General features: G+C 42.5%; 2 protein-coding genes across 5 annotated transcripts in view; both read left to right on the top strand.

Moving 5' to 3' along the window:
• tulp4a (TUB like protein 4a) overlaps positions 1–12,604 on the top strand; it is a 42,351-nt gene extending 29,747 nt beyond the window's left edge. For 2 of the 3 annotated variants that reach the window (XM_083790964.1, XM_083790965.1), the window contains exons 11-16: positions 1,780–2,014; positions 4,298–4,442; positions 5,131–5,302; positions 5,436–5,529; positions 5,661–9,070; positions 9,234–12,604. In XM_083790964.1, the coding sequence (XP_083647090.1) occupies positions 1,780–2,014; positions 4,298–4,442; positions 5,131–5,302; positions 5,436–5,529; positions 5,661–9,070; positions 9,234–9,350 (4,173 nt within the window). In that variant the 3' untranslated portion in view covers positions 9,351–12,604. The remainder of the gene's footprint in view (positions 1–1,779; positions 2,015–4,297; positions 4,443–5,130; positions 5,303–5,435; positions 5,530–5,660; positions 9,071–9,233) is intronic. The other variant, XM_083790966.1, reaches the window with a different exon arrangement.
• A 1,598-nt stretch (positions 12,605–14,202) lies between these two features.
• On the top strand, positions 14,203–24,321 carry tmem181 (transmembrane protein 181). Of its 2 annotated transcripts, none has more exons than XM_083789695.1 (17): positions 14,203–14,449; positions 15,895–15,998; positions 16,740–16,807; positions 17,221–17,311; positions 17,436–17,566; positions 18,262–18,378; positions 18,555–18,635; positions 19,464–19,563; positions 19,878–20,008; positions 20,132–20,223; positions 20,377–20,434; positions 20,529–20,631; positions 20,735–20,786; positions 20,921–21,003; positions 21,173–21,262; positions 21,354–21,420; positions 22,333–24,321. In XM_083789695.1, exons 1-17 carry the CDS (start codon positions 14,319–14,321, stop codon positions 22,415–22,417), a joined length of 1,584 nt encoding a protein of 527 aa, XP_083645821.1. In that variant the 5' UTR covers positions 14,203–14,318; the 3' UTR covers positions 22,418–24,321. The 2 variants fall into 2 exon arrangements, with proteins under 2 accessions (XP_083645821.1, XP_083645822.1); XM_083789696.1 differs by lacking the exon at positions 14,203–14,449 and adding an exon at positions 15,374–15,493.
• Positions 24,322–24,425: the final 104 nt, after the last annotated feature.

The following is a 24,425-nucleotide window of genomic DNA, read 5'->3' as shown; positions in this document are numbered from 1 at the left end:
CTGCCCCTCCCGGCTCATGGCTCTTCACAGACGGCACAGAGACAGAAGCCTCTCCGCTGACCGTGTCAGTGTTTCTGCGCCGGATGTGAATGATGCGGTTACTGGTGCTGCTGAGTGCTGACAGCCGACTCACAGCTTCTTCTTCTGAATCTTTGCCTTGAAAAAGACTGTAGGGTGTAGGCTATATCCATTTAGCTTTTTGCTGTTTTCCAAAACAAACCATACTGTTTGCTACAAAGCGACTGGAAGTACAAGGTTTATAGACATACCAAGTAGCCAATCATATGCTGATTTTAGGCCCGTTGCTGTATCATTAGCCGCCCTACCCGATCAGTGATCACCAGGGGGCAGCGACAACACACACACACACACACACACAATAGCCTTCTATATAATGCTGCGCACATATATTATATATTTGCCTAGCCTTACATACCCGCCGCCTATGCTAAGGCTATTAGCACCTCACATACACTGGTGTGTGCCCTTCTCCCTGTTTGTCTAGGGGTCCCATTAGCTCATGCTCCATAGAGACATCACCAACTTTAGCCAACACTAGGGGCATAAAACAGATTAAAGTTTATTTTTTTCACGTGATGTCTTTGTAATGCGAGTCGTGGATGAAATTTATGGCTGCGAGTTTGCCTTGTGTTTCCAATTTTGGCTTTACAACGTTCCAGAGTACTGTAGGCAAGTGACATCAAGCCAAACTACAGAGCTTGAGTTCTTTGACTGCATAATGAGCTTGCAGTGGTTGCAAAACGGCATGCCAAGGCAAGCCGTTGTGCCATGATACAAGTCCAGGTATACCTTGAGACTTTTATGACAATCACATATTTTTCCAATGAATTGTGTGTGCCCACTGCCTTCAGATTTTTACTCTTGGTGTAAAGTTTGAAAGCCTCTGGCAAAGAGTAGGGCATTCACTCCTAGTCATTTTTACTAGTTGCCTAGTTGCCTAGTTTACTAGTCGACTAGTTGTTTAACTACCGGTACCTATTATGTAAAAAAACATTTAAAAACTGTACATTGGTGACTATAACTATAATCTACCTGATCGTGTGGCCTACAAAATCGGGGGGAAAGAAAATAAATACATATATATATATATATATATATATATTATTTTTCTTATCAACTATTCAACTACCGTAGTACCAGCAAGGTCGACTAGTGGATTTACTAGTCGACTAGTAAACTAGTCGACTAGTTGCTTAATGTCCTAGCATAGAGTACACTTCAGAGGAAGTACGACGACCAGATCATTTAAAGTCAATTTAAACCTGGCGTCCCCTTACAGGTATTGGGCATGTATCACAAATGTATGATCTACATACAAGCATCACATTGCTTATAGATTGGCTATTTCGGTGGTTAAGCTTACTCTACTCGCATGCTTGGGCCAACTGATGAATCCTGCAGGACGCGTCTTCACCTACGCTGATTTTCTGGACATTCATGTTCATTGTAGCACACATTATAGATCCATTCATGCACAAGTCTCCTTGAAACGTCGTGAAAATGTGGCGCAAATCTTTGAATATATATTCTTTCAGAGCGAACGTTCCTTGCTTCTGGGGGGGTCCATGAAACAATATATTTTCAATATATATTTTCAATTTCATATAATTTCTGGGGTCCTTGACATGAAATAGTTTGAGAACCACTGACATAGAAACATGTATTTTTTCCCCGAAAACTGTCATGATTCAGAAGACATTTGTAAAATTGTCCTCAGGTCTAAATGGGTTAAGCATCTTGTTTTCTGCTGTCCCATAGCCCCCCATCCCAGACCCCAACAACATGCGTGACTTTGTCAGCTACCCGACCGCTGGCAATGAGCGTCTGCACTGCACCATGAAGCGCACTGAGGACAACCCTGAGGTGGGGGGGCCCTGTTACACCCTCTACCTGGAGTACCTCGGGGGTCTGGTGCCTATTCTCAAGGGCCGAAGAATCAGCAAACTGAGGCCTGAGTTTGTCATCATGGACCCCAAGACCGATGGGAAAGCAGGTGAGACTTTGATCTAACTTTGGTCTACAGTGTTACTAAAGTCATCGAAAAGCTAAGAGTCATAGAATTGAACCGAGAAGTAGTTATAGACAGGTTTCCCACGGTCATGCAATTCCTGGAAATTTCCAGTACTGGAAAAGTTTATGCATTTTCTTTGGCTATTTATTTAGTAAATAAAAACATTTCCAATACATGTATAACATTACACGAAATATGTACAAAAGTAGTTCTCATACAGGGCGTTACAACAAGAACAGATCTACTGTTTGTAGGTCTGTTCCTTGTAGGTCTGTTCCTTTGTCACGTGACACCAACCTCTGCAGCTGCAGCGCATGAGCGAGAGCAACAAGTGAATCTTCATGAACGATTAGTTCAAAATGATTGGGTCCTTTGTGTGAACGAGAACGAATTCGGTCACTTCCTCGAACATTATCGTTCCTCGAGTCCCTCGAGACCTTGTACATGTGCTATTTTTGTAGATTTTAGAAAAATCTTGAAAGTGTGGGAATTTATGATTTAGAAGGCATCTGTAGAATCTGGAAGGTTTCTGACTAATATTGTTAACGTACTTGCCCATTTAGACAATGTATAACATTGGACAATGTTATACAGTCTAGATTTAATGACTCTACAAACGATAAAATTCACGAGAATTCCCCCGGCACACTGACATCCTCAGTGCCCTCGTTATGAGCCGTTACTCCCCCCTGTTTGACTGACTTTCATTTGGCTGAGTGTCCTTGAAGGGATAAAATATATTATCTTCTATTTGGTGATTATAATGTAATCCTAGTCATCAACATGATATATATTTTTTGTTCTATAGATTGTCTATTTCATTCCCTAACATTCAAGTTGAATTCATTCACCCCAGACATAATTGTCTTCTCCAGTACTTTTCCAGCTGTCTGAGTTTGGGGGGGAAGTTTCTTGCGCTGGCATTGAGAGAGTGAGTGTGTTTTAGTCACATAGGGCAGACCGGTCCATGTTAATTAAAATCTGCTTAATGGGGCTCTGATGGCCCCTGGGTTCCTCATAAATCAACCCACTCCCTCCCCACACAGTGATAAATGAAGCCAGCCATGAAATGCATGCAGCCCATTCACACTTTAATGCCCATCAAATAAATTAGCTTGACCCAGAGTGGAGTACCAGTGGTTCACAGAATCCATATGAATGAGAAACAGAGGAGAAAGGTTACTCCTAAGCAGTGGTATGGATCAAATGGGGCTACATGTTAATAGTATCAAATGAGGAAACTGAATGCACCTTACCTCATAACTCCCTGAGACTTTTCATTACACATTTGTTTCAAGGGTGAATTGTGCCCCCTGCAGGTTGTTGGAACCTAACCCATAATTTGTACATTGAGACTTGCAAATGGCACATGAAATGACATTTTCCAAATTGAACTACCGTAACTGTCATTTAAATCTCTTGGGTGGCTCTGCAACCAACTAAACCGTTGTGGGATAGTGTATTGTAAGCCTATGCTAGGCTTGTGCCCAGTTTAGGACAATTCCATTTAAACATTTCAGTAGCCAGAGGGACACACCTATTTATCTGTGGAAATCTAGAGCGATAACATCAGTGTTTGTGTTTGTTCGCATCACAGTAATCCAGGGCAGTGGTCAAATTTCAGGTTTAAGGGTGTGGTCCACCCAACACAAGGTAGCACCTCAGGGTTTAGCTATTGTACACACATGTAACAATGAGAGCTGAGCACACGGGAGACAAGGAAACAGACCAGAGAAGAATGATGTCCGTTTGTAACAGCAGATTAAACAATCTGTTTTTGATACTTTTATGACAATTTTGAAAATTAGGGTTGTTTGTGGATTATTAAAGTTGATTATTAAGGTTGACTATACATTTTGACTTTTGTAATGTAACTTTTAAAGTAGGGATTTGAGGAATAATGCCACTGAACGTCACAGTAGTTTTCTACCCTGATGCTCTACATCAGAGTTACTCAAATGGGGTACTTTGGTGTACTCCTAAGCCTAAGGGTACTGAACCGAGAGAGAATTATATTGGTTATGAACAATTTAGTGCGTGATGTTTGTTTGGTTCTTTGTATCATAATAACATACTTCTACATTCTTACATCTAAGGTTCAATATCTATCGGCCTTCTTTATTTTGAGAAATGGTGTGCCCTTATTGCCTGAATTGGCGTCAATATCTATGGTGGATTCATTCCTCAGTCCACCACCACATTTTACTGTCTGTCATGCATACTTACACACTCAAGATCCGACTCCATCTTGTGTTCTCCCTTCAGATGAGGTGTATGGCAACAGCCTGATATCAACTATGATTGACAGCTGTAACTGCTCAGACTCCAGCGATATTGAACTGAGTGATGACTGGGTGGGAAAGAAATCTCCCAAGATATCCAGAGGCAGCAAATCCCCCAAGCTGCCCAGGTAAACCTGCACCATATCTCTCCATTTGTCAGATATATTTACCTCTCTGCTGTTAACCACTTATCGAGTCCAAATAGCAGAAATATGTCCTCATACATCACATTCCGTGCCAATCAAATCCTTTCCGTGGTACAAAACACACAAAGTTGGGCATAGGAGTGGATAGCACTCCTCAAAGATGTTAGAAGGTTTTTGAAAGTTTAATACTGACATGCCCAAAATAGGGATGCCAGGTTGAAATTGGTGAGCTGTAACAAGTGAAATTAAAATACTTGTTTCTCTCTAATGTTCACACTCAAACATTTGCAACATCAGCATCAATTTGTAATAACACGTTGTTTTATGTCAATTAAGGAAGTTTAGTTTTTCCTCCTCCATTCAGTATCTGCAGAGGTTATATGTTTGGTTAATGTTTCACAGGGAAAAACTTTATTGATTGTGTATATTGTATTGATACTCGCTATCAAAATTGAAGATGCCTTTTTTTAGTGTATAATTCTAAATTCTTGAGCTAATCCAACTAATACTGAAATATTCACTTTCACTCTTTTGCCTTTCTTAAACCAACTCTTTGCATGAATTGCAGCATATTCAGTGGAATATCCTACACTAATCGTAATGTAATGTTTACTTTTGCTTCACTGCATGCCTAAACCTTTTTTTCTCCCGTTTGCTACCTTCTCTGTAGAGACTTAGTCTGTCCCTTTACCAACAGAATCAACATTGATCCCAGAAAGTCCCCCAAATTGTCCCGAGCTACACAGGAAATCTCCAGGTCACCACGGCTGCCCATACGGAAACCGTCTATTGGGTCACCTAGTCTCACGCGGAGAGAGTTCCCCTTAGATGACATCACTCAGGTAATGGTCCTGTTGTGTCAACTCGATGAGAAAACATCTTTTATGACCAGCTTCCGCTGTGTATTTTGAAAATGAATTTATTATGCTGAATTGTATTGTCATAAGAATAAGTTTGTTCTTTCTTCTGTTGTAGCATAATTACCTAGCTCAGGTTACATCCAATATTTGGGGGACAAAGTTCAAGATTGTGGGTCTTGCAACATTTTTGCCAACAAATCTCGGCGCAGGTAATGATTCAAATGCTATTTTATTACGGGGTGAATTTGAATGGCATTTTCACAGATACACACCCACGTCTTTGAGGGAAAAATGGACATTCCTTTAATTCTGTCTTTCTTGATCCTTCCTTACATCCCAGTCATCTACAAGACAAGCCTCCTCCATCTGCAGCCCCGACAAATGACCATCTACCTGCCAGAGGTGCGTAAGATCTCCATGGACTACATCAACCTGCCTGTCTTCAGTGGCCCCAACGTCTTCAGCGAGGACGAGGATGAGCCTGTCACTGGTCCTGTTGCTGATGACAACCCGCCGTGTACTGTCAACATCCCCATCGCTCCCATCCACAGTCCCGCCCAGGCCATGTCCCCCACCCAAAACATTAGTCTGGTCCAGTCGCTACTCGCCAATCAGAATGTTCTGCTGGACGTCCAGTCGAATCCCACCGCCACGCCAACCGCTGCTGCTGCCAGTGGTTCGGACCAAAGTCAGGACACAGTCTTGACGGCCCAGTACACGGTTCCCACCCGGTACTCTAACCCTGGGCAGGTCATCTTTGGGGGGCTGGATATGAGTCGCCTGATGGTGGGCCCGCCAACCGCTCATCATCACCCACAGCAGCAAACGAGTCACCATCAACAACAGCTCCAGCACCACCAACAGCAAATGCAGCACCACCAGCAACAGCTTCAGCAACAACAGCACCAGCTGCAACAGCAGCAAATTCTGCAGCAGCAACAGTTGCAGCAGCAGCAGCTTCAGCAGCAGCACATTCAACAGCAGATTCACCACATGCAGCAGCAGCATCAACACCAACTTCAGCACCAACAACATCTACAGCAGCAGATACAGCAACAACAGCAGCATCAACAAATTCAACACCAACTGCAACAGCAACAGCACCAACAAATCCTTCAGCAGCAGGCGCAGCAGCAGGCGCAGCAGCAACATCATCAAATGCAGCAGCAGCACCACCATCAAATTCAGCAGCAACTGCAGATTCAAATCCCTGTTCCCTCTATGTCATCGGGCCAGCCTTCAGGTGCAGCCATGCACCAGCTTCCACCAGGGACATTGCAGATCCAAATCACTCACCCTCCTGCTGATTTGGTGGTCGAGAGAGCGTCTGGAGGCGATCACGAGCACCTTCTGAAAATCAAGCCCCCACGCCCAGCTCCCCAGCTGGCTGAAGGAGACACAGTGGTGTTCAGTGCCCCTCTACTAGAGCTTAGCAAGATGAACCCCCCGCCACCCTACCCCGGGACAGTGGCGGCTGCTGTAGCTGCAGCAGCGGCCGTTGCCTCAGGGTCTGCTTCAGTCTCAGTGTCTGCAGCCTCCGCTGTTGCGTCTGTAACAGCGGGGGCCGGCAATGGCACTCCTCTACCAGCTGACCTGTGTATGAAGAAAGCAGAGTTTCCTCTGTATCCTGCAGGGCAGCAGTCAGCACAGTACCCGACACCGCTGGGTTATGAGCGGATAACCACCTTCGACAGCAGCGGCAACGTGGAGGAAGTATGCCGTCCTCGGACGCGCCTTGTGTGCAATCAGAACATCTACGCGCTCCAAGGTCCTGGCAGCTCTGCCACACTCCGGGTCACTTCTTCGTCGTCCTCTGCCTCTGCAGATGGGAAGAAGATCCAGCTGCCCTATGCCTCTGCTACTCTCAACAGACTCACTGTGCCCCGCTACTCCATACCCAGTGGAGACCCGCCCCCATACCCAGACCAGGCCAATCAGAACAATGCCACTGGCAGGAACCCTGGACAGAGGCTTGACAGCAATCTGATTCATGCCACTCTCAGGAGGAACAGCCGAGAGGCTGCTCTTAAGGTCTCCCAGATGCTGGACCCGCCCAGACCCCTGCCGCCCAAGGCCAAAAACAGTAGTGCACTAGCAGCCTCGTATCAACAGAGGGTGCCAACAGCCCTGTACACATGCAGTCAATGTAGTAGTGGGTCCAGTATTGGGAGTACTGCACCAGGCAACACTAACGGCATAGCAGGAGGGACCATCATCAGACAGGATTTCCCGCCGGGGAATGGAGCGCCGCACAGCACTGTGATCGTTCACTCCAACAGTGCTTCTCCTCTAGCCTCTCAATCCTCGTACAACCTGCTGAGCGCCCTCGATGGAGTTGGTAATGGTGGTGGAGACAACAGAGACAGGGCAGAGTACGTGAACTCTGCGTTTACTGAGGACGAGTCACTGAATCAGTCGTTGAGGCATCTGGCTCTGGGGGGCACTGATGTGTCAGGGCTGGTTGTCAAACGCCCCCCTCCCTATCAGTGGGACCCAGCAGCCACAGAGGAGGTGTGGGTTCCTCAGGAACGGACAGCAACCCTCACCCGCTCTGGTCCCTCTGGACCTCACAAACCACCCCCCCTCATCCTCGGCCCTGCGCAGCACTTAGATGTGTCCAGGCTCCCCTTTGTCCTCTCTCCAAAGTCCCCAACCAGCCCCAGTGCTGCATCATTCCAAGCTGCATCAGCAGCCGCAGGCTACCAAATCTCAATCCAGTACCCTCCCAGCACTGCCTATTCTGGTCCACAGATGCAGCCTGGTCCAGGATCCCCACGACCCTGCTCCTCCCCAAAGGAGATGGTGGCACCAGTGCCCTTCTCACAGCAGGAGGCAACTCTGGTTCTGCCACCTGGTTATTCTGCAAACCTGGCTACTCTGGCCTGCTGCCCTCTCCCGCCCATGTATCCAGGAGGAAGCTCCTGTGCTGCACTCCCTATACCACCCATCGCCTTGCACACTCCCTGGGGCACCTATAACTCATGCCCGCCCATGTCCAGCCCTGCGGTGCCGCTGCCTCCCAAAGCCTCCCACATGGCAGTAGACAAAAACATTTTGTCGCCTCCGCCACCCCCTCCACCACCTCCCCCTCCTCCACCGCCAGTAGAGCTGCAGGGAAATAACGTCTCTCCAGATGCCATGGCAGATGCTGGGGAGGGTTTCCAAGAGGTGCTGTCCCTCACTGAGAGCCCTGTGCCACAGCGTTCCGATAAATTTGTCAAAAAGATCCGGAAACGGGCGGACGGTCGGGCAGAGGAGGCCAATGTACCTCCCCTGGCCGAGGGAGGCAAGTCCAAGAAGGAGGGCAGAGCTCTAGGTGACTTCAACTCGCTCATATCCAGCCCACGGCTGGGAGGCAGGGACAAGAAGAAACCAAAGGGACAGAAAGAGCAGCAGATGAAGGCCAAGAAGCTGAGCAAGACCCCGAACACCAGCGAGTTCCAGGACAGCTCGGAGAGTGAACCGGAGCTCTTCATCAGCGGGGACGAGCTGCTCAATCAATGTCAAAGTGGTAAGAAGGGCTGGAAGAACAAGAGGAGCCTTCGTGCTGCCACCGAACTGGATGAAATCAAGTGTCGCAAGGCCAACGAGAAAGAGGACCGCGGGCTGGGCAGCCAAGGCTTCGTCTACATCATGGCCAACAAGCAGCCACTGTGGAACGAGGCTACGCAGGTCTACCAGCTTGACTTTGGGGGGCGTGTTACGCAAGAGTCGGCCAAGAACTTCCAGATTGAACTGGATGGAAGACAGGTAAGGGGGCGTCCTTGCTGTTATTTACATGTGTTGTCCTCCATAGGAGAAATATTATCAGAAGACATTTAATAACTGCTTAAAATTGTCTGCCGCATACACATAAGAAGAAAGAAAAATACTCTAACTTTGTTTTCTGTTGATGTGTTTTGATGATTCATAGGTGATGCAGTTTGGCAGGATTGATGGCAACGCCTACATTCTGGACTTCCAGTATCCCTTCTCTGCTGTGCAAGCCTTTGCAGTGGCTTTGGCCAATGTCACTCAACGCCTCAAATGAGATGTCCCACTTACCCTCACCTGGAATTTTATCTGGGATTTGAACGCAATCAGCTGAAGGGACAAAGTTGTTTCATTTGAACTGCATAACTTTAATTTTGGAACAGTAACTGAAGTCAGCCATGGTCTGCATAAACAGAAAGATTTAATCACACTGCACTACGCAACGCTGCCACTAGAGTTGGTGCAATAAGCAGGCTGCAGTTGCTAAGGATGTCCCTAGATTTGCTCTTGTTTGGCAGTCAGCAGTGCCCTGCAAAGTCTGCTGGGCCAAATTGCTGAGTTTTCAGTCACTGACATGCAAATAAAAGCTGCTTTAGCTAGAAGAAGCTATTGGACGTGATAACCTGGCGGTTAGATTTCCTCAACAGGGCGGCGCTGCAAGAGAAATGGTCTCTGTGCAGTTTAAAAAAGGAGCAGCAACAGTAATACTTGAAAATCCCACTCTCTGGAGATTGAAGATGTTTCTATTTTTTCTGCACAGGTACTACTGGGCACTGAAATCCATTGCTGTACAAAACTTCAGTGAAACAGTTACCACTTTTAGTAGACTGCTTTTGCTTTTAGGAGTTTCTTAAAGGTCAATCTTTCTGGAGGGTTGAGTTTTTTGTTTAGTTTATTGCGCTCCCATTCATTTTGCGACCCTCCAACTGTTTCTTGGCTGGAATTGAAGCTTAAATATATTCATTGTTAGGAGCACTATTAGAAACGTATTCCCTCTTGTTACAAATTTGGGAAAGTAAGGGAATAAATAGAACTAAGTTGAACTGCAGTCTTTTCTATGAGGTTTCCTGGGATTTTGAAGGAAAGAAAACATGTCACTCTCCTACATGGATTAATTTATCTATATGTTTCTTTGTTTATCTTTTCACTATTTGGATATGAATTTTAACAATGTAATCATCTTTCATGTGATGTGATGTCATGTCATACAACCTCAGTAAGTTGTTGACCTGGTTTTCAACTTGTCTTGTTTTATTTAGGAGACCGGCAGCCGAGAAGCATATTGCTGTATAGTTTGACAAATTCAGGTTGGAGTGGTGTACAGAATAGTTTTGACTGATGTGTCCTGTACTTACTGATGTATCTCCCCTTTCTCCATTATGGTGACGGGGGTACAAAAAGGTCAGGTTTCAACAACTTAATCTCTGGCATGAAGTGATTTGTCACCTGCTGTCACTTCTGTGAAGTGAGTGTGTAGTTTGGGCCTGGCCCTACTCCTAAAGACTACGCTAAACGTGTAAAGCCTAATTTATTCTTTGTCATATGACCACGTCGCTCGGTGAAACTAAAGCAATTCCGTGAGCGATGCCGTTCTATGACAAAGTATACATTAGGCTTAAGCAAAGGTACAGGAAATATTTTTGTATATTTCACCAATGTCATTTCATACTTTTTTCAGAAGTAATGTAAATACATGCATAACATTCATATTGTACATGTTGAAATGAGACGTAGGTGAGTTTGACAGACATCTGTTCACACCAGTCTCCATTGTGTTTTCAATGTCAAATCAGCTGTGGAGGGAGGCTAGTACTGTTGTACTGTTTAATGGAACAGCTAAAAAAAACAGTAAAGCTGAGATGATTCCATGTGCTGAATCTTTGAAGTGAGAACCCCAATGAAGTATGAAGGTATTCGAACTTGTTCATTTAGCAAGCTGACACTGAAATATTTTGAAGCTGACCCCATGTTTTTTCTCTTTCAGGCTGTCAGACTTGTGTTCATTTTGACCTAAGGACAGAGAGCCTATATTTAGTAGGTGCTTGAATAATGGGTTTGTTTATTGCAAATACCTGTTTGATTGGGCTTATATTAACCAAAATCCCAAGTGTATTAGAATATAATGTTTAGTAAAGATTTAGGTCCAATTAGGTGATCTCAAAATATTGTGCCAAAACATAGTAGCTTAATCTTAAAGATGAAGAGGTTAGAAATAGAAATATAGCCTATGCTTGACATAAAATTAAATTTTAAATTGAACCCATAAAGAAATCTCATGTTTGACAAAGCCCATGTTCTGGTCTTTGAATGAATGATATTACATTTCTTTAATTTGTTTTTCCATCACACTGAGATGCATGTCAGTCAGGTGGGTGTGATTGTAGGGAGGACCTCCGAAAAACAATGGATTGAAGTGTCTACCAAGGGATAAGCTTGAGTTAACACTTAGTTTTGTGTGGGTGTCGTGCACTGAAAATAGCTATCGAAGGTTGTAGATTGGCTATTTTTGATATACAACACCCAAATGCAACTAATTATAAATCAGGTCATAGTCTAACCTTGAGAACAAAAAGACCATAGTTGTGGCCTAAACAATATATCTTTTCAATATAAATTTTGTTAGTTGTGCAATATTTTCATAGGGAAAATACTAAAATATAGATTTCCTTTGCCATTCTTTTTTTTTTTTTTTAACCACAGTTTCACACTGTTGGAAAAAACGTTGTGCAGTTGTGCAGCATCTCTAATGCTGATCTGTACATTTTTATTTATGAGATTTCCTAAAGGCTGTATATTACTTGTGGAGTTTTCTGAACATTTCTTTGTGTTGAAAAGAGTTTGTTACAAGTATAGCCCAAATTGTGAGGGGTTGGAGGAGAGAAAGAGGGTGAATTTTCAGTGTTTTTGTGAAGTTTTCATTGGATGGAAAAGATGTGAATGAGTTATGCTTAATTTATCCTCTGTTGTATGATGATGTCTCTCATCACAGTCATACAATGAAGTATAAATTAGGCTTAAGTGCCCAGTTGTATAGTGTAGTTTGTAGACTAGTCGTGTGTAAGACGTATCTGTCAAGTCAAGGTGTGTCTGTATTCAATTGTATGGTCTACCAAAATGCCATCAGTGTTGTATCTATTCACTTCAATCCGTGTGTGTGTGCGTGTGTGGAAAAAGCTACTGTTTTTCACCCCATTAAAGCATCGTCATGCTCCTTGTTCTCATTACATTTTTGGTTATGATTTCTTTACACACATTCATATGAGTCTGTGTGTGCGTGTGTGTAAAGCCACTTGAGTTCATGATTCAAAATTGCCTATGGACTTTTAAAATGATTTGATGACCTACTGTAGATATTGTAGGATTTTGATTTATTTTCTAAGACGTGTGCTTTGTACTTCTAGATGTAGACGTAAAGGACAAAAACATTAAAAAAGAGTCTGATTTGGTGACTGAATGTTTATAGTGAACAATAGTAAGGCATGCCATGTAAATTATTTTACAATTGTATATGTCACGCATCTTTTGAATAAAATGTCATTGTTTCAGAGAATATTTGTTCTCACAATTATATTGAATTTATATGCATATAGTAATGCTACAATGCATGGGCAAATTACCTATAAAGTACACAGTAAAATCCTTAACATTAATCCCTTAACATAAACTTCCGTTTGCAAAGAGGAAGACTTCTGGCACACTGTCTATAATTTTATGTTTTATTGAATACAGAACAACATTTCGGCCCAAATGACTTTGAATTGGGATTCAAATGAATAGCCTACCCGATGAAGTTCAGTTGGACTAAAATGGTCTGTATTCAATAAAACATTTATAGGTGAATACGGTGTGTGGGAGACTTTGTCCTATATGCACCTGTCCCTGTAAACTGTAAAGTGTGCAATAGGACTCTTTCTATCAGTGACACTATTTGTATTATAAATTAGTTAAATTAGAGTGTCGGTACAATTGTAAACCACTGTATTATACTATTATACACTGTATAATGGAGTTAGAAATAAAAATAACTAGAAAAAGTGCCCTTCTGGGCACAGGTCTCCACCAGGATAGGAATGTAGGACATTGCAGCTTGCCTTCATCTGGTGTTTGGATAAAAGGCCAACAAAAGTAAATTAGAGGTAAAAACACTTTTCGGCCAGTTATAGCGCCACCTTGAGGCTGAGTTGAAATTGTTCATGTGGCATTTCTTGGCCTAGTGGGAATGTGCGTGCACAATTTCACGGAAATCACGCGATGTGTTCATGATTTGCAGCATTTTGTTTGAAACTGAGCACTCCTGTGAACTTTGGAAGCCAATCTTAACCAATCAGGATGGAGTCTGAGAAATCTGAAAGACCCGTTTCGTTGAATGGCTCTAGAGAGACTAGCTGTGTACCAATTTGCGCGATGTTTGGACAAAATCTGTAGGTGTACTGTGCAAAAACTTGTTTTGCACAAAGCGGCCTCCTGGTGGCGCTATAACAGGCCGTTGTGGAAAGTTTGGGGCAGAGGTTCATCGTTGGCATCCAGGGAGTGTGTGTGCAAAATTTGGCATGACCGGGTTAACGGTGGCCGAGATTAGCTGCTCACGGATACACAGACGGACGGACACACACGCCCACGGACGGACGGACGGAGTGCAAAACATACTCTCCCCCCATGCCTTCGGCCTGGTGGAGACAATCAATAGCAACAGATAGCCATCTGTGCCACGGGGGACTCCCAGGGGTCCTTGAGAGACTCCAGGTGGTTAACGACTTTTGGCTATTTGAAAAATACAGATCTACAAGCTTGCAATGTAACATGTGAGGTAATAGGTCTGCTATTTTAAAGAAATCGCAGGCCTATACAAGATTTGAAACATTTTTAACAACAAAATATTGTCATATAAATTTGGAGGTTTTTGACATGAACAGGTCTGAGCAGGAGTATTACACTGGTGTAACTAAAAACCAATGGCAACAGATTGCCATCTGAGGCTACACATTGGGCGTCCTCCACTCCACTGTGTCTCTGTCCTTGGTGCTGGAGTGTAGTCACGTGATGCTCCTACTCGTCTGTGATGTCCTCCGCCCCCTCTTTCCGTTTTTTTGATGCTTTTTCTTTGAAAAGCGACACAAACAAAACGGCTTCGCCTGCACTTTCATTTGAACAAGGAAACAATCAAAAGAGAACGTTTTGTAAAGGGCTGCGTATTATTGCCCATCGCCATTTTCAATCATCCGACTGACATTCGGTATAGGCTATAATGGATACCGACTACTCTGGTTTGGAAAATCCGCTCTACAGTGAATTTAAATATTTTTGTAAGAAGATACAGGAGGCCTATAAAGAACTGAAGGAGGACTTGACACCGTACCGCGATGATCGGTTTTACAGGTAGGTAGGTCTCGTGTGTGTGTGTGTGTACTATGCACTATGCTAGCATTTGATTTGGTCAAGGGCCTAATAATGCAACGGTAAAATGAATACTGCATGGAACCGAAAATCGGTTTACAGACAATTCCAATTTACACAATAGCCTATGTGTTTTGTTGCCATTAATGGTGCAGTGAGGAGAGGTCATTAATTGTAACGTATGACGCGTGGCTGTGGCACTGACTGGACCTTTTTGTTTTTGTACGAGCAAGACAAGACGTTTTGTTTCAGAACCTCCTGCATGTGGCCTTCAAGACTGGCCTAATACAAGAACATGAGAAAACCGTAACAGAATACCAGTTGTCAACAAATGCAAAAATACCAGATTTTCGCTGCACTGCAGTCTGCAGCACTGTTGGTTCTCAATCATTGCCATTTCAATGTGCCTGCATGTGGATTGTGGACACGGCCACTTATGTTTAATGAGCCGAAGCCGAATCCATTATTTTAGGCCTATCATACCGAAGGCAACAAGTGTTGCTATTTTTAATCAACTGAGCAAAATAAATGAACGAAAGTAGGCTAAACATATCTTTATCTTAATAGTTCTTAGTTGCACTTGCACTTATATGTCTTGCATGCATTTGATTGGATTTGAGTGATTACATTGCAATCTCGTGTCGTGTAAGTGGCAATTCAACGATATATAGGGTAATATACAGTAGGTTATTTAACGTGGGTTATAGAGCTTGTAGAGCGGCTATTTACGGCACTCGACCGACACCGTCGTACGGCGAAGTAACGCACACACACACACACACACACACACAAACACATGCACACACACACACACACACACACACACACACACACACACACACACACACACACACACACACGCACACACACACTAGTTACCACGTGACTGTAGCCCCTCCCCACCTGATGACGTTGCATTCCAGTTGTCGCAGGGCTGATGTATGCGGATGTGGATTTCACTGCTGTCTGTGTATTTATTTGCCTCTTCTCTCACTGTACCGAGTGAGCGTCCACCGGCATGGAGTTGTAAGTGTTTACATGCTTTAGTTTGGCCACCCTGGTCCCTGGCGATCTGATGGGAGCGGAATCTGTGCGTTGCTTTCTTCGCAGCGGCTACCATCTGCTGGTGCTTGCTAACATTACCATAATTTAACATGGCAGCTAGCAGTGTTGACGGATATACACCCTGGCTTAGTTTTCACTTCAGGCAGGTGGTTAGGTACTTGTGTAGTAAATGGATAGATAGATAACATCTACAATCTACTGTTGCCCTTCTAAAGACCCCTTCCTTCCCCTTCTGTGTGCGTGTACTGTGGAGTGTGTGCGCTCAGTGCTTGGGTGGGTGTTGTCTGGTTGGTGACGTGTTTGTCTTCATGTGTTTGTTTATCAACAGTCTGTGGTCAATGACTTCTTTCTCCCTCGAACAGATTGGCCCCCATGCGACTTTACACACTCTCCAAAAGACATTTTGTCTTGGTCTTTGTCGTTTTCCTGATCTGCTTTGGCCTCACAGTCTTCATTGGTATTGCTGGTAAGTGAGAAAAACGTGATCAATACTATTACTAGACCCATATGTGCCCTCTCCCTAGGCACATATGGGGCTAGGGGAGAGGGCACATATGGGGCTAGATCAATACCAACTATAAGGCAAAGGCATACGTCCAAAGACATTATAAATGACTCAAAATGAGTCATTCGGCCTGATTCCAAATGCTGTTTTAAGGAGTGGACTGATACAGACTATAGCTATACAGACCATGATCATGTCTGCTTTCCATATTAATCGTTTTCTTTCTTTTTTTACTCACTGATTCATTTTTCATCAAGTATTTAAGCAAAATCAAAACAAAATGAAAGTGCTCAATCTTTAAGACTAGGACTGTTAAGCCAAGTATTACCATCTTTCATGAGCTTTGATACAGTATAGTGCTCATTGTCAATGTTCTCCTGGAAGAAGACACAGTGAACAATTGAGAACGCTTGCCCCAAAACACACTCGCCACCATTTACTTCACACGATCGCTCGCCCCCCAGCGGTTCTTGTATTTGTTTTTCTGAGGTTACGGTTATGAATACATTGAAGTTTTGGCATCATTTAAGAGGTTAAGTAAATACGTTTAGGAATAAGGTTTGTTTTAGGTATTGTATTACTGAGGTTATGTTTACGAATACTGGTGGTGGCAGTTCTTGAGGGTGCCGGTTTTGACCCGGGGCAAGCATTCTTGTATTCCAAATGCTTACACATTGTATTTTTTTATTCCCCATGATGCAGGTCCTCAGATAATTTCTGAGCAAGAGCACAGTGGTGATAAACTGCTTGTAAAGAATCACTCAATTAAGGTAAGATGATAAAAGGAAGAAAATACTAAATTGCCACAATGGTAAGGAATGTGCTAAATGTGTTCTGTTTTTAGAACGGTAGGAATACATTTTGTCCATGCAGTCATGGACAGGTCCTCAGTCGTCCTAATAAAGACACATGTTGGCAGTTGCCGTATAGTTAGGTTATTCCTCTTTTTACCTTATCTGTGGGAGAACCTTTATAATATTGTTTTACTATTATAGCCATCTTTTCAGGTCCCCATTCAAGCTTGTAATTTGGTATTGAACTCAGAAATTAACTCAGAAAAAACACAATCTGACATAGAGCTTTTTGAATTCAGATTATAAGACTTTGATTGAACCATTTCAGCTCGGGCTTTCTGCACCTGTGTATATTTTAAAATGACTACCGCATACATTTGTTGTTTCAGACTGGGCCCTTCGAGCTAAAGTCTCCTCCCCTTACCACGTACAATCAACAGCTATGGCTTACCTGTCTAATGCAGGTTGAACACAGCAATGGTAAGACCACCAAATACATAACGGATACGGATTTAAACCACCATATTAGACCATATAGTTGTGAGTTACAGCACATTGATCAGTTGTTGGTGCCATGTTGTTGTTGTGGTCCTGTCTTGGTTAGTGGTGGACTTCCAGCAGCACTTTGAGATCAATGTTGAGCTGAATGGGGTGTTGCAGGATGCCAGTCATGTGCCAGTCATGCCCCTCAACAACGACATCCACCAGAAGTCGAGAATGCTGCATTGTGACACTGTAAGTGTTAAGGCCATTACACAACGGGAGTGATGTGAATAAACTATGAAAATGCGTCAAATCTTCAATCAAACCTTTATTTTGGTGATGCCTCCATTGATAAAAGTTGCTGATTTTATTTGCGCAGACAAATCGACCTTGTTTAGAAGAATTACTACATTGCTTCATAGCCTCATTATAATTATTACGCTCAGTGTGCATGTACTCATAATACAAAAAGGTGTTTCAATTAATGTGAATTAATCGCACAAAATGAACGCCCCCCAAGTGTGTACAGACCTTTAGTCAGCAACCCACCCATCCCACTATCGGTCTACCAACCAAACCAAGTATTCATTTATCAGTGAGGGGTCAGCCACCATGCTGTGGAGAGATGCATATATATGGTATGCCAGGTCATGTACAATGTTAACTCATTAAGCACTGTTTATGTCAACGTATGATGAAAATGGCTGATCTACAAGTTCACAACGCATCATCTGCTTTATTTATTTTTACGTTAACCCAAAATGGCAACTCCTTTTTTGTGTTCAACATGCAGTTGGTGCAGAAATGTGCGCAAAATGTAAATATATATCCATTTCAGACGGACACTTGACAATAATGTTTCATACAATGTTACAAACTCAGAATTCACTACTCTATTCACTACACTAGTAACACTACATTGTGGCTGTGTTTCTCCCTCCACACAGAAATGTGATGAGATCATTGTGCTCCACCTGGGCTACCTGAACTACACGCAGTACCAGGTCAAGGTCAGCTTTAAAGGTCTAGAAAACATCACCTATGACATCAAAGTTAACTTTGCGGTAAGGAACTTCCACAGAATCCACACACTTGCAGGAGATGGTTTCAACGTATCTTAACTTAAGTTATCTGAGAGGGCTGTCATTCTGCTTCTGCATGGGACGGCTCTAGAGATTGCATAAACTCACATTTTCACATTCACTTTCTCCTGCTCTCTACCTGTATTCTCACTTCACAGTGGAAAATGTACAATCCTACCTTCTCTCAAGTTGAGATCTGGTTCCGGTTTGTCTTTGTGGTTTTAACCTTCATGGTCACGGTAAGAGGATAAATGGCATTTTTAATTTGAATGGTTTCCAGCATAATTATCAGCAAGTGCTTTTATTGACTCCGTTACTAAATTACATACAGGGAAAACTGTTTGCCCGTATCTGCCAGGCCAGCTATTCTGAGTTTTTCATTTTATTCAAAAGAAAAATAGAACTTCTTCTTATGATAGCATTACTTTCTATTGACCCCTCAATCATTAAAATAACATCATATTCATCAGTGTTAAGGTGATTGGGTGAAAGATAGAGGGTTAGGTGAGCCTAAAATGAAGCACAATACTAGGCCAATATAGCTAATTTATAGTGTATATATGGGAATGGTTCTCTATTCATTGTTGACAGCAGGTCAGTAATATTCCTCCATTATTTTAAAGGCAGATGTCTTCATAGCTTCTCATGCAAAGTAGCATGGTGGAAGTTGTATCATGCTGTGTATTGGTAAATCCTATATGCGCATGTGGCTTTTACCTAGAGTGTGTGTGAGTGACAGGCCCGGCGCCAGGATGAAATGACAGAGGGGGCAATCGGGGGCAGGTATTGGACATGAAGACAATGCGCCACATTTGCATATCTATAGAGGGCGGAGGCGCATTTCATTGGCTTCCTTCCTTTCAATGCCTGGAAATGTACCATTGTTTTGTCTGTAACTATTTGATCTAAGGGGGCAAAGAGGTTGATTTAGGGGGGCAAACACCCCCTTTGCCCCCTCGTGGCGCCGGGCCTGGTGAGTGAGACTGTGTGTGTGACTGTGTGTGTGTGTACATATTCATATTTCATGTATGTGCATATAATTGTTTTGATATGTCTGTATGTTGCAGTGTTTGTTTGCTCATTCGCTGAGGAAGTTTTCCATGAGGGATTGGGGGATAGAGCAGAAGTGGATGTCTGTCTTGCTGCCTTTGCTTCTGCTTTACAATGGTAAGTTTGAGTATTGTCAACGAGGGTTGAGTTTATGGATTGCTCGTGACCATTCTGAACCTCGCCTGTACACAAGTGTACAGGTCTCGGTGGGGTTAGATTGTTATGATAGGTATTGGTAACAGAGGTCTGTGCAATGCGAACTAATAGGAACGAAAGAAATAACATTAGTTAGAGATACAAATTACCGTTTATCTTCAGAACATATAAAGATCATTACTTTTCCATTTTCGCTCCTAGTAAAATATTGTTTCTTTTCGGTTCGGTTTCTCGCACCAGTTCGAAGCCCTAATTCTATTCCTTTTCCTGTTCAGATCCATTCTTCCCGCTGTCATTCCTGGTGAACAGTTGGTTTCCTGGCACGTTGGATGCTTTCTTCCAGGCTCTCTTTCTGTGTGCTCTGCTCCTATTTTGGCTCTGTGTTTACCATGGCATCAGGGTCCAGGTGGGTCCATTATAATCTCCACCGGAACCCTTACTCCATTCCTCTTACTGTTGATAAAGATGCCATAAACTATTGACTTACTTTCCACCCCATTTATTTACTTGATTTATTATCTTTGCACAGGGTGAGAGGAAATGCCTGACATTCTACTTGCCTAAGCTGGTCATTGTTGGTCTCCTGTGGCTGTCGTCTGTCACGCTGGGAATATGGCAAACGTAAGTCTTATGCACAGATTATGACGATATTGAAGAAGGAAAACAATCTTGTATTGTGTTCTTTCTTCAATATTTTCACAATCTGTCCATGTATTAGTTGTTGTTGCCTGTTGTTTCCAGGTGAAATGATTCTCCCGTATTCTTGATTTACAGGGTCAATGAACTCCAAGATCCAACCTACCAATACAAAGTGGATATAGCCAATTTCCAGGTGAGTCGCTTAATGATGCAGATGGTTTGACTTAACAGTTAGATGATCCTCAAATTTTCTATGGTCAAATCAACTTCCCATGTTTACTCTTAAGGGCATGAAGATCTTCTTCCTGATTGTAGTGATCCTCTACATTCTCTACCTGATCTTCCTGATTGTTAGAGCTTGTTCTGAGCTCAAGAACATGCCTTACTCGGGTAACCCTGTGTGACACACACACACACACACACGTCCATGTTGATAAGGCTCTTCTCTCATTGTTATAACGAGCTCAATGTGTGCTGTCCTTTGTACCACCAGATCTCCGCCTGAAGTTTTTGACAGCCCTGACATTTGTGGTCCTCATAATAAGGTGCATTTCGAAGTTCTTAGAACTACCAAGCTACAGAAGTCAATGTTATATCTCTATTTGAAGTTCTTGATGAGCTAGCTGTCTGTCTGTCCGGTCAAATTGGTCCTATAATCCCTGTCCCATTCTTTCCCTAGCATGGTCATACTCTACCTGAGGTTTGGCGCCAAGGCCCTGCAAGATAATTTTGTGTCTGAATTGTCTACCCATTACCAGAACTATATCCTTTTAACGCAGAGATTCCCAAAGGACTCAGGCTCAGGGCTAGAGCGCCCAGAGTTCATGTGCAAAATTTACCATTTATTTTACCAGTGATTTCCTATGAAGATAGATGCTCATTTATTTCTCTTTACCTGTTGAATTTGATTGTTCCTTAACTCTAGACATACCTGCAGAATTCTTATCATTCTATGGCCTGCTCAACTTTTATTTGTACACATTAGCATTTGTGTATTCCCCCTCGAAAAATGCCCTATATGGTAAGTTTTATTCTTCATTGTTGGAAGATTTCTTTCCCCTGCTGCACAAATTTAGAACCGTAAATTAACCATTTTGAGTTTTGTGTCCCAGATTCCCAGTTGAAGGATAACCCTGCTTTCTCCATGCTTAACGACTCCGATGATGAAGTTATATACGGGTGAGTGTACAGTATTAAGTAAAACAAATAAAAATAAATAACACACAGACACACACACACACTTACAGATTATGTGGATGTGGGTAAAAACACTACGAACGCCCGGGGGTATTTAGGACCATTAAATCAGAGTGCCCAGCGATTTGCAGCAACGGAGCACATTTAGCGACGCACCAGGCGCTATCCCGGATGTAGCTGAAGTAGCTAGATGTAGCCAAAACACCCCAGAGGCGATCGACAACAACGGGAGGTATTATTAATTCTAACGCGACTAGCGATGCGACTTCGATGGCCCGTCTAAAACATAATTTATGCTTAGAATTGGACGGAATGATTAGATCAAGAGTTATAAACGTTTTAAGATTTTCGATCTGATCGGCTAAATGGGGGGGAACATTTTGGATGACGTCCCAACCGGAAATTACATTGAATGTTGCCCAACAGACGTTTCCAGCCTGTGGAGCGATGCGATCCGTTTTGATATCAATAAATCTCAGTGCCACCAGGTGGATACCAGTTTTGGCCCATTATAAATAAAAATAAATTGTAATTCTATTGTGCATGTAATGTGCATATCATCACCTGAACACCAGATTAGACGATTTTTTTAAATCTGGATGAAGTAAAAAAAAATATATTTTTTGAAAATATTATGGATTTATTCAAAAAGGCGTCCAAAGGCGCCATTGGCAATCTTTGGCCACCAGGGGGAGGCGTCCAAAGGCGTCATGTGGCACTGAAGGAGTTTTAATCTCTGTCCTGAGCACTGGGCGTTACTATTTGATAGGACGGAGAACTCTGTTTTGCCGCTCAGGGTGTTAATACAGTATGTGTTGGTAGTTTTTGTGCATCCCCATTGCATACGGTTTTGATGGTAGAACACACCTAAACCCATTTTCTTTCTCTTTGAAGGAGTGATTACGAAGAAATGCCTTTACAAAATGGCCGTGCTATCAAAGCAACTGCCAAGTATCAGGATGACAGTGACAGTGACTGATCTGAGCTAATCTCTGAGTGGAATTTCCCATCTCTTCTCTTGTTTCTCCACTGAAAAGTTGGAAGAGTACAACAAACTGTCATGTGTAAATAGGGAGTATTTGCATTGGTAATGCAAAGTAAAATACACTAACTGTACATATATATATTTTTTAAGAATAAATTCAACATGAATGTAATTTCACTGAAAGTCCATGTATGCAGGCAGATAGATTTGTTTGTTTGTCACCAAATGGAAACTGTGTCATCAAAATTTCATTAGTCCACAAATATTTCTTTCCCCTGTAGCCAGCATTTCATTACAATGTGGGTACAGATGAACACTACTGTTTGAAAGGGAAAAGTGCCATTTTGTCATGAGATTTATTACATTATAAGGAAAAGTTGTTTTTAATGCTTTATTTTGAAACACTACTGTCTGTGCTTGCACTGTTTTTGCCATTGCTCATTGGCTCACTGTCATTCTGAGAGTTTATATTTATCGCATTAAATGGCATGAAATTAAATCGCTTATGCAGACAATATGTATTGTGGCCAGTAAGCATTATTTTAATTTAATTCATTAATAATGGTGCCATAGCATTGATGACCCACTGTGGTCCCACTGCCCATCATTGTTCTCAGATGAGTTTTGCCACTAGGGACAGGGAGAGCCTTGAACTGAGCCTAATTTATACTTTGTCATACAACTGTGTTATACAACTGTTATGGTTTCCACTAGATATTTGAAAAGTCCTTCACCTTTTCATATTGGCACACTGATACAAAGGACGTAAAACCCGTCGGGCAGGCCCGGCATAATGCCCTCCATCAAAACTTGACTATCCAACCATGACCACACCATGCCTAAACTTAGTACCATACTAGTATAAAGGACTATACCATCCAAATCTCTTGTCAGTCGTCCAAAGCTAGTCTTATTCATATGCTCTTAGTACCAGGTGTGCCATCAAGGCACCAACTTTTTTCTTTCTTTTAAAAAAACAACTTTTAGCAGTACAGAGCGGGTACCTCTTGCCACTTGTTTTGTTGTTTTCAATTCATTCCTTATGAAGCAGCTTTATGATTGCACTCATTGAGTATGAATATGTAACTCATTGTCTGAAATTGATGGCATTTGATATGTCTTAAAGGACCACTTGTGTGTCATGTTGGTTATTTGTGTCTTATTGTAACCCTGCTGATTTAGTTGCACCTTTGGACATTATTAATTATGAATTATTTTTGCTTTGTTGTAGAACATGGTTTATCTTTAGCTGTCCTCTCATTGAGTGAAGTCCCATTGAGGAAATTATACTGTATAGCAGTGGGCTAAGGTTTTATGGTCATGGTTCACCAGGATCCTGGATGGCTTGATTCTAGCCTTAAAATAATTTATATAAATATTATATATTTAATATTAAATTTATGGGTGCAACTCCCCTCTCCCCCTCATTAGCAGGCAACAGTGCAGCACTATCTCTCTGTTTCTGGCACAACAGCATCACTTTTGCCCCTACTGGTACTCTAAACATAATCACGGACATTGCTGTTCCTTGGAGTGGTTGCACCACTCAAAAATGGCATTTTTGTGACACCAGAAAACCACACCCACTGCTATGCCTTATTGCGTTATCTGTTGCCTCATGCCTATTTATGTTTTCAAATTGTAGGTTGTGTATTTTAAAGCTTTCCTGAATCAGAAATGAACTGTTACTTAATCACATATATCTTAAAATGGTGAATGGTGCCTTGTTTTCACTGCAAACCAAGGTTTACTGTTAAATACTGTTGCAGTCTTAAATGTTGTGGAAAAGGCTTTGTTTATATACAAGATTGTTAGTGAATGAATGGACTATATTGACTTTTGGAAATTTTAAGTTTGAATTAAATGTGGGATCTCTGCTGTTGGGCATAGAGACGATATTTGTTGCTTCAAGAAATTGTGTACATGCACCATTATGTAATATCACATCACATGTAAATAAAACTTGCTATAAACAAGCATTACAATTTGTTATAGCATGTGT

Source organism: Protomyctophum parallelum (genome assembly GCF_964188405.1).
Source record: "Protomyctophum parallelum genome assembly, chromosome: 19".
Classification (NCBI taxonomy): Eukaryota; Metazoa; Chordata; class Actinopteri; order Myctophiformes; family Myctophidae; genus Protomyctophum; species Protomyctophum parallelum.
Note: the sequence above shows the minus strand (reverse complement) of the source record. Positions and strands in the feature narration are given on the sequence as shown.